General features: G+C 44.9%; 1 protein-coding gene across 1 annotated transcript; it reads right to left on the bottom strand.

Moving 5' to 3' along the window:
- Window positions 1-3,043: 3,043 nt before the first annotated feature.
- Window positions 3,044-10,189, bottom strand: vhl (von Hippel-Lindau tumor suppressor). Its single transcript, XM_061890584.1, has 3 exons — window positions 9,786-10,189; window positions 7,212-7,334; window positions 3,044-5,915 (listed from the first exon to the last, which is right to left on the bottom strand). Exons 1-3 carry the CDS (start codon window positions 9,970-9,972, stop codon window positions 5,722-5,724), a joined length of 504 nt encoding a protein of 167 aa, XP_061746568.1. The 5' UTR covers window positions 9,973-10,189; the 3' UTR covers window positions 3,044-5,721.

The raw sequence follows: 10,189 nt of genomic DNA, 5'->3' as shown, positions 1-10,189 counted from the left end.
TGTCGTAGTGGTTTGTGCAGCCCTTTGAGACACTAGTGATTTAGGGCTATATAAGTAAACATTGATTGATTGATTGAATATCATGTTAGACCCGCTCGACATCCATTGCTTTCGGTCCCCTGGTGAGGATAGGGGGGGTTGCCAACATGTGCGGTCCTCTCCAAGGTTTCACATAGTCATCATTGTCACTGTCACCGACGTCCCACTGGGCGTGAGTTTTTCCTTGCCCTTACGTGGGCTCTACCGGGGATGTCGTTGTGGTTTGTGCAGCTCTTTGAGACACTTGTGATTTAGGGCTATATAAATAAACCTTGATTGATTGATTATCTTATGTTTGACGTCCCAGACATATTTTCCTGGTAAACATTTTAATAATCAATACTTCACACAGACCTGTGACTTCCCAAAAGGCAGATGGAAGGGACGTAAGACACACCGGCGCCTGCTTGGAGGAAAACAGGAACACAAATGAGTCAAGTGATGATAATCTTCAACATTATTCAATCATTTTACCTTTGGTTTCATTTTGCTCCAGTGATCAGTCTGGAGATGAGGAAACATGACCGGATCGTCCCTCGACCAAAACGTCATGCTAGTAAAAGATGATATCGGTTAATCCGTCGTCCAAAAGTAAACTGCATGAACGAGCAAAGACTTACTGCTCTTGCCTGAAACGCTTCGAGTTCCAGCCTTTTTTTGCCTTTTGTCCGGCCTGCATGTCCCTGCTGCTTCACTTGCAGATAAATGGCTTGTGTTACCCAGTTGCCTAGCAACAGTGTAGGAAACAAAACCCCTGCAAACATCTGATGATCCCCTACGGCAGGGGTTGGCAACTTGCGGCTCATTGATCACTCTGATGTGGCTCAGCTGCATACTTGCCGACCCCCCCAATTTTTCCGGGAGGTTTCCGGATTTCAGTGCCTCTCCAAGAAATATCCTGAGGCTAACGTTTACAGATTTTCACCCAGACAACAATATTGAGGACGTGCCGTGATGGCGATGCCTTTAACGTCCTCTAGAACATGTCGTCACGTCCGCTTTTACACAATGCTATCTTAGTGCCGACCGGTCACATGTAGTGTGCGGCTGCTGTCAACACGCGCAAGTAACTGCAAGGCATACTTGGTCAACAGCCGTACAGGTTACACTGAGGGTGGTGATATAAACAACTTTAACACTCTTACTAATATGCGCCACAGTGTGAACCCACACCAAACAAGAATGACATCGGCACTGTAACACAACAGAACAAATACCCAGAATCCCATGCATCCCTAACTCTTCCGGGCTACATTATCCACCCCCCCTTCCACCAACTCCTCACCCCCTCTGTGCGTCGGTTGAGGTGGGCGGGGTTGGTGGTAGCGGGGGTGTATAATGTAGCCCGGAAGAGTTAGGGATACATGGGATTTGTTCTGTTGTGTTTATGTTGTGTTACAGTGCAGATGTTCTCCCGAAATGTGTTTGTCATTCTTGTTTGGTGTGGGTTCACAGTGTGGCGCATATTAGTGAGAGTGTTAAAGTTGTTTAAACGGGCACCCTCAGTGTGACCTGTATGGTTGTTGAACAAGTATGCCTTGCAGTCACTTGCGTGTGTCTGCAGAAGCTACATACAACATGGGTTGGCAAGCTGTTTGTTACGGTTGTAGAGGGCGCTAGACGCATTGCCATCAAAGCACACTCTTAGTATTGTTCGGGTGAAAATCAGCAGACGTTCGATGGAATAGTTGTCCTGAATGGTATATAAACAACTTTAACACTCTATAACTAATATGGCCCACACTGTGAACCCACACCAAACAAGAATGACAAACACATTTCAGGAGAACATCCGCACCGTAACACAACATAAACACAACAGAACAAATACCCAGAATCCCATGTATCCCTAACTCTTTCGTGCTACATTATACACCCCAGCTACCACCATTCTTGTTTAGTGTGGGTTCACAGTGTGGCGCATATTAGTGAGAGTGTTAAAGTTGTTTAAACGGGCACCCTCAGAGTGACTTGTATGGTTGTTGAACAAGTATGCCTTGCAGTCACTTGCATGTGTCTGCAGAAGCTACATACAACATGGGTTGGCAAGCTGTTTGTTACGGTTGTAGAGGGCGCTAGACGCATTGCCATCATAGCACGCTCTTAGTATTGTTCGGGTGAAAATCAGCAGACGTTCGATGGAATAGTTGCCCTGAATGTGATATAAACAACTTTAACACTCTTACTAATATGCCCCACACTGTGAACCCAAACCTAACAAGAATGCCAAACACATTTCAGGAGAACATCCGCACCGTAACACAACATAAACACAACAGAACAAATACTCAGAATCCCATGCATCCCTAACTATTCCGGGCTACATTCATCACTCCATTGCGCTAGAGTCCAATGCTTTACATCACTGAATCCCATGCTTTGCATTGGATTTGGTGATGTATGGCTTAGATGCAGCTGTTCGGCCATGAAAACCCATTCCATGAAGCTCTCTGCGTACTGTACGTGGGCTAATTGGAAGGTCACATTAAGTTTGGAGCTCTGTAGCCACTGACTGTGCAGAAAGTCTTTGCACTATGTGCTTCAGTATCCGCTGACCCTTCTCTGTCGGTTTACGTGGCCTACCACTTGGTGGCTGAGTTGCTGTTGTTCCCAAACTCTTCCATTTTCTTACAATACAGCCGACAGTTGACTTTGGAATATTTAGGAGCGAGGAAATTTCATGACTGGATTTGTTGCACAGGTGGCATCCTATGACAGTTCAAAAACTTACATTGCAAAACAGTGTCACCGTCTGAAATTAGTTGAAATAGTTTCTTTTTCGCTCGGCATCTCAATTTTAACATGGAAGTAATGAATATTTTACTAAAAAAACAGTACAATAGAATGTCGTACAAACAAGTATAGCATTTGACTTGAAGAGCAGACTTCTATGGTGGTGGTTCTCAATATTTTTTCACCAAGTACCACCTCAGAAAACACTTGGCTTTCCAAGCACGGCCATAATGGCCAACATTGAAATACAGTAGCATAGTAGGCCTGAGTATTCAGTAAAAACAAGGCAGAGGTTTATTTAACAAGCATATTCAATATTATAGCCCACTGTAACATTACACACAGTTTGAACAGTCAGACTGTGTTTGAATATTTAATTAAGTGATTATTTGGCATACCACTAGATGGAACCCATACCACAGTTTCAGAATCACTGTTCCCTATATTTTATTCAAGCTGTTTTGTCAGTCAGTCAAACACAGCATCAGCAGCTCCTCTATATTTTCATGGATAAAACATACCAGATATTATTTCAAAGTTCTTGTCTGGCGTTATCGACTCATTCTGCTTCAGTAAGCAGCAGGCTAGCAGCAAAATGCTCCAACTGCTAAGCCACTACACACTCAGTCATGTTCTTTGATGATTTCCTTCTTTAAATAGATGAATTTCATCCGCTAGCAACGTCCTTTACACTCATTTTCTTCCTTCTAATGCTTTGAAAGCAAAGTGAGGTCAATCCATAGCTATAAGCTAATGCTAGCACGCAAAACCAGATGTTTACGTTGGCTCTTACGGTGGTCATGTGACATGCGCTACACCAACTACGTACACATTTTTGCCAGCAAGCCGTTTTTCACAGTTAATAATGAGATGTAATTTCTTAAGTTTTAACCGTGAAGTCAAAATTTAGATATTTCATGGAGACAAAAAAACAAACAAAAAAGTAGTTTCTGTTTACCGAGTGGCTAAAAACATATGTTCCATTGTCACATACATCAGCTAAGAACATCTACGCAGACTTTTAATATGCCATGTAAAACATTATTTATTTAGGTTCCCCCACCACACCTATGTATTCTGTCACAATTTAGTATCATTTTGAGTGCATAAGTGTATTCACACTGGGAAGTACGCGCATGTTTTACTTAATACGCCCCAAATTGTGAGTGGAGCCCAACCTCCCTCAATAGTCTTCCTTCTAATGCTTTAAAAGCAAAGTGAGGTAAATCCATAGCTATAAGCTAATGCTAACACGCAAAACCAGATGTTTACGTCGGCTCTTACGATGGTCATGTGACATGCACTACACCAACTACGTAGGAATTTTTGCAAGCAAGCTGTTTTGCACAGGTACTAATCAGATGTAAATTGTTAAGTTTTATCTGTAAAGTCAAAATTTAGATTTTTCATGAGACAAAAACAAGACAAAACAGTAGTTTCTATTTACCGAGTGGCTAAAAACGTATGTTCCATTGTCACATACTCTTAATATGCCATGAAAAGAATGATTTATTTAGGTTCCCCCACCACACCAATGTATTCTGTCACAATTTAGTAGCATTTTGAGTGCGTAAGTGCATTCACACTGTGAAGTACACGCATGTTTTACTTAATACGCCCCAAATCGTAAGTGGAGCCCAACCTCCTTCAATAGTCTTCCTTCTAATGCTTTGAAAGCAAAGTGAGGTCAATCCATAGCTGTAAGCTAATGCCAGCAAGCAAAACCAGATGTTTACGTCGGCTCTTACGGTGGTCATATGACATGCGCTACACCACCTACGAAGGAATGTTTGCCAGCAAGCTGTTTTGCACAGGTACTAATCAGATGTAAATTCTTAAGTTTTATCTGTAAAGTCAAAATTTAAATTTTTCATGAGACAAAAACAAAACAAAACAGTACTTTCTATTTACCGAGTGGCTAAAAACATATGTTCCATTGTCACATACTCTTAATATGCCATGAAAAGAATGATTTATTTAGGTTCCCCCACCACACCTATGTATTCTGTCACAATTTAGTATCATTTTGAGTGCATAACTGCGTTCACACTTGGAAGCACGCGCATGTTCTACTTAATACGCCCCAAATTGTGAGTGGAGCCCAACCTCCTTCAATAGTCTTCCTTCTAATGCTTTGAAAGCAAAGTGAGGTCAATCCATAGCTATAAGCTAATGCTAGCACGCAAAACCAGATGTTTTCGTCGGCTCTTACGGTGGTCATGTGACATGCGCTACACCAACTACGTAGGAATTTTTGCCAGCAAGCTGTTTTGCCAAGGTACTAATCAGATATAAATTCTTAAGATTTATTTGTAAAGTCAAAATTTAGATTTTTCATGAGACAAAAACAAAACAAAACAGTAGTTTCTATTTACCGAGTGGCTAAAAACATACGTTCCATCGTCACATACTCTTAATATGCCATGAAAAGAATGATTTATTTAGGTTCCCCCACCACACCTATGTATTCTGTCACAATTTAGTATCATTTTGAGTGCATAAGTGCGTTCACACTCCGAAGTACACGCATGTTCTACTTAATACGCCCCAAATTGTGAGTGGAGCCCAAACGCCCTCAATATTCGGAAGGGGAGGGACTAACTCTTCAAAAGGAGAGAAGAAGTATTTTCCGGTAAGTGCACAAAGTAATAGATTTGGGACAACACGACACTGTGGAAATACGCCCCGTCAAGAACTGAGTATGCAGTGTATATAGCATACACTTTGAAGTGTACTGACGGAAGTATTCCAGTTGAGACACAGCCACTATAGAGCACTCAAGAGGCTACAGGGATATTTTCCCGTGAGGGTCGACAATACATTTGGAGTGCCGAAAAAAGCCATTTTTCAGTTCCAAGTAGAGAGAGGAAATGTAGCTGACCAGTTCAGTCTTGATCTGCCGCCTCGTTGCGTCTCCAATTCTCCAGAGTCAGCGAGTCCGCTTGTGACTCACTCCCCGTGTCCTTGGATTCTCTCTATCAAATGCTGCTCCACTCGATGATTCAAGCGCCGTAGACTCTTGGCCAAACTGGGCGGATCCCCCAGCTCCTCGATGAGACTCCGCGCTATTTCCAAGCTGCCGTAGTCCCCCGGTCGAACCAGGCGTCGGATCACCTGCAGGGCGCGGTCCTTGAGGCTGTAAACTGCGCAGGGATGGACGTTAAAGGGGAACATTATCACCATTTCAAAAGGGTTAAAAACAATAAAAATCAGTTCCCAGTGGCTTGTTGTATTTTTTGAAGTTTTTTTCAAAATTTTACACCTCCCGGAATATCCCTAAATAAAGCTTTAAAGTTCTTGATTTTCGCTATTTGCGGTGCGACTGTCCATTTCCCTGTGACGTCATACAGGGCTGCCAATACAAAGAACATGGCGGTTACCACAGCAAGACATAGCGACATTAGCTCGGATTCAGACTCGGATTTCAGCGGCTTAACCGATTCAACAGATTACGCATGTATTAAAACAGATGGTCGGAGTATAGAGGCAGATAGCGAAAACGAAATTGAAGAAGAAATTGAAGCTATTGAGCGAATAGCTATTGACGCTATTCGGCCATAGCGTGGGTGTACTTAATGAAGTGGCCCATAGCATGGCTGCCTTATTAGCATCGCCAGTAAAACGTGCGGACCAAACGATCAGGACTTTCGCATCTTGTGACACTGGAGCAACTTAAATCCGTCGATTGGTAAGTGTTTGTTTCGCATTAAATGTGGGTATCTAGTTTCAAATGTACATACTGCTAGCGTAAATAGCACGTTAGCATCGATTAGCGTAGCATGTTAGCATCGATTAGCTGGCAGTCATGCCGTGACCAAATATGTCTGATTAGCACATAAGTCAACAACATCAACAAAACTCACCTTTGTGATTTCGTTGACTTAATCGTTGCAAATGCATCTGCAGGTTATCCATACATCTCTGTGCCATGTCTGTCTTAGCATCGCCGCTAAAATGTGAAGACACTTTGGTACATTCAATGGGGGTCTGGCGGCAGACACTTTCTCATCTTCGGGCCGGTGGTGCAACTTGAATCCCCCCGTTAGTGTTGTTACACCCTCCGACAACACACCGACGAGGCACGATGTCTCCAAGGTTCCAAAAAATAGTCGAAAAAACGGAAAATAACAGAGCTGAGACCCGGTGTTTGTAATGTGAAAATAAATATGGCGGGTGTGTTATCTCGGTGACGTCACATTCTGACGTCATCACTAAAACACCGATAAACAGAAAGGCGTTCAATTTGCCAAAATTCACCCATTTAGAGTTCGGAAATCGGTTAAAAAAATACATGGTCTTTTTTTCTGCAACATCAAGGTATATATTGACGCTTGCATAGGTTTGGTGATAATGTTCCCCTTTAAGGAAGTGGAATAAGGCAGCCGACGTATTCCAGGTACGCAATGGATTAATGAAGTGGTAATGGCGGCCACACTTACCTGGTAAGGTGATATTTACAAAGGCAGCGCTTTCACCACCTGCCAGAGCAGGGAGGAACAGCTCCTTGCCATTCACCCGCAACAGGTCATCGCTTTCTGCATCTTTAAACATCCACGGATGACCTGGGTGGCACATTCACAAGACATGACTATACACACGCCACTGGTGGAGGAGGGACAAACTAATCTAAATATAGACAGTATTCGTACCAAAGACTTAATCCCACACATTTATCCATCCATCCATCATCTTCCGCTTATCCGAGGTCGGGTCGCGGGGGCAGCAGCCTAAGCAGGGAAGCCCAGACTTCCCTCTCTCCAGCCACTTCATCTAGCTCTTCCCGGGGGATCCCGAGGCGTTCCCAGGCCAGCCGGGAGACATAGTCTTCCCAACGTGTCCTGGGTCTTCCCCATGGCCTCTTACCAGCTGGACGTGCCCTAAACACCTCCCTAGATGCCCGAACCACCTCATCTGGCTCCTCTCGATGTGAAGGAGCAGCGGCTTTACTTTGAGTTCCTCCCGGATGGCAGAGCTTCTCACCCTATCTCTAAGGGAGAGCCCCGCCACCCGGCGGAGGAAACTCATTTCGGCCGCTTGTACCCGTGATCTTATCCTTTCGGTCATGACCCAAAGCTCATGACCATAGGTGAGGATGGGAACGTAGATCGACCGGTAAATTGAGAGCTTTGCCTTCCGGCTCAGCTCCTTCTTCACCACAACGGATCGATACAACGTCCGCATTACTGAAGACGCCGCACCGATCCGCCTGTCGATCTCACGATCCACTCTTCCCTGACTCGTGAACAAGACTCCTAGGTACTTGAACTCCTCCACTTGGGGCAGGGTCTCCTCCCCAACCCGGAGATGGCACTCCACCCTTTTCCGGGCGAGAACCATGGACTCGGACTTGGAGGTGCTGATTCTCATTCCGGTCGCTTCACACTCGGCTGCGAACCGATCCAGTGAGAGCTGGAGATCCCGGCCAGATGAAGCCATCAGGACTACATCATCTGCAAAAAGCAGAGACCTAATCCCGTGGCCACCAAACCGGATCCCCTCAACGCCTTGACTGCGCCTAGAAATTCTGTCCATAAAAGTTATGAACAGAATGGGTGACAAAGTACAGCCTTGGCGGAGTCCAACCCTCACTGGAAACGTGTTCGACTTACTGCCAGCAATGCGGACCAAGCTCTGGCACTGATCATACAGGGAGCGGACCGCCACAATCAGACAGTCCGATACCCCATACTCTCTGAGCACTCCCCACAGGACTTCCCGAGGGACACGGTCGAATGCCTTCTCCAAGTCCACAAAGCACATGTAGACTGGTTGGGCAAACTCCCATGCACCCTCAAGAACCCTGCCGAGAGTATAGAGCTGGTCCACAGTTCCACGACCAGGACGAAAACCACGCTGTTCCTCCTGAATCCGAGGTTCGACTATCCGGTGTAGCCTCCTCTCCAGTACACCTGAATAAACCTTACCGGGAAGGCTGAGGAGTGTGATCCCACACATTTATTTATACTGAATACTGAGGCCCGCTGTATACTGAGGTCGCTAACGTTATTAGCGACCAAAAGTTGCGAACTTTATCGTAGATGTTCTCTACTAAATCCTTTCAGCAAAAATATGGCAATATCGCGAAATGATCAAGTATGACACATAGAATGGACCTGCTATCCCCGTTTAAATAAGAACATCTCATTTCAGTAGGCCTAAAAAAGTTAAAAAACTTATTCGAGTGTTACCGTTTAGTGGTAAAGGCCTAAACAAGTTGAAAAACTTATTCGGGTGTTACCATTTAGTGGTAAATTGTACGGAATATGTACTGAACTGGGGCTTCACGGTGGCAGAGGGGTTAGTGCCTCACAATACGAAGGTCCTGCAGTCCTGGGTTCAAATCCACGCTCGGTGTGGATTTGCATGTTCTCCCCGTGAATGCGTGGGTTCCCTCCGGGTACTCCGGCTTCCTCCCACCTCCATAGACATGCACCTGGGGATAGGCCCCTCCCACCTCTAAAGACATGCACCATGCCAACTCATTCATTTTCACCTTGCCCTCATGTCACGCCCCTGTCCTCTGTTTGTAATGATCATTTTCATTATTTAAACCTGTAGTGGTCAGCCTGGCAACTTTTCATTATCCTTCAACCTCCTTCTCCATGCCATGGTGTTTAGTCCCTACTGCTTATGTCAAGTAAGTTTTTATGTCAGGACTTGGACTATGGAGTGGATTGTGTTTCCGACGCAAAGGAAAATTGGCACGAGCAAGGCGTGAATGAAGGTACATTTTAATTTTTAACACTATAACCAAAGACACGCACCTGGGGATAGGTTGATTGGCAACACTAAATGGTCCCTAGTGTGTGAATGTGAGTGTGAATGTTGTCTATCTGTGTTGGCCCTGCGATGAGGTGGCGACTTGTCCAGGGTGTACCCCGCCTTCCGCCCGATTGTAGCTGAGATAGTTTGATTGAATGACCCCAAAAGGGAATAAGCGGTAGAAAATAAATGGATGGATGAACTGAACTGTGCAATCTACTAATAAAAGTTTCAATCAATCTGTACTGTACCGACGTAAGTTGTGACTTTTCGCCCGGTTCTCGGCTGCAAGTCGCTGTACGGCCGCGGCTCCCCGCGGAAGTCTATCCAGAGCGGCTGCACCAGGCGGGGACTGCGGTTGCAGAAGACAACACTGATGGGGATGCGAGTGTTGAGGGAGCGGACCAGAGGAAGAGACTCATGCCCGTCTGAAGACATCCCTGGTTAGCTCTAATGCTAACTTCTTCTTGGGACCACGAGTAGACGTCGAACCAAAGCTAACTGGTCTAAAAAAATGTTACTTTAAGTAGCCCACTTGGTTGAAATTATTCCAAAAATAGAAACAGAAAGGCTTAAAAAACAACAAAAGCGTTGCAAGTTCGAGCCTGTATGTTTACTTTCCAATTTCCGGGTGCAAGTCACGTGGTTGTGTAAG

The sequence above is a fragment of the Nerophis ophidion genome, linkage group LG02, assembly GCF_033978795.1.
Source record: "Nerophis ophidion isolate RoL-2023_Sa linkage group LG02, RoL_Noph_v1.0, whole genome shotgun sequence".
In the NCBI taxonomy this organism is placed as follows: Eukaryota; Metazoa; Chordata; class Actinopteri; order Syngnathiformes; family Syngnathidae; genus Nerophis; species Nerophis ophidion.
This window is presented reverse-complemented; position numbering and strand designations above follow the sequence as displayed.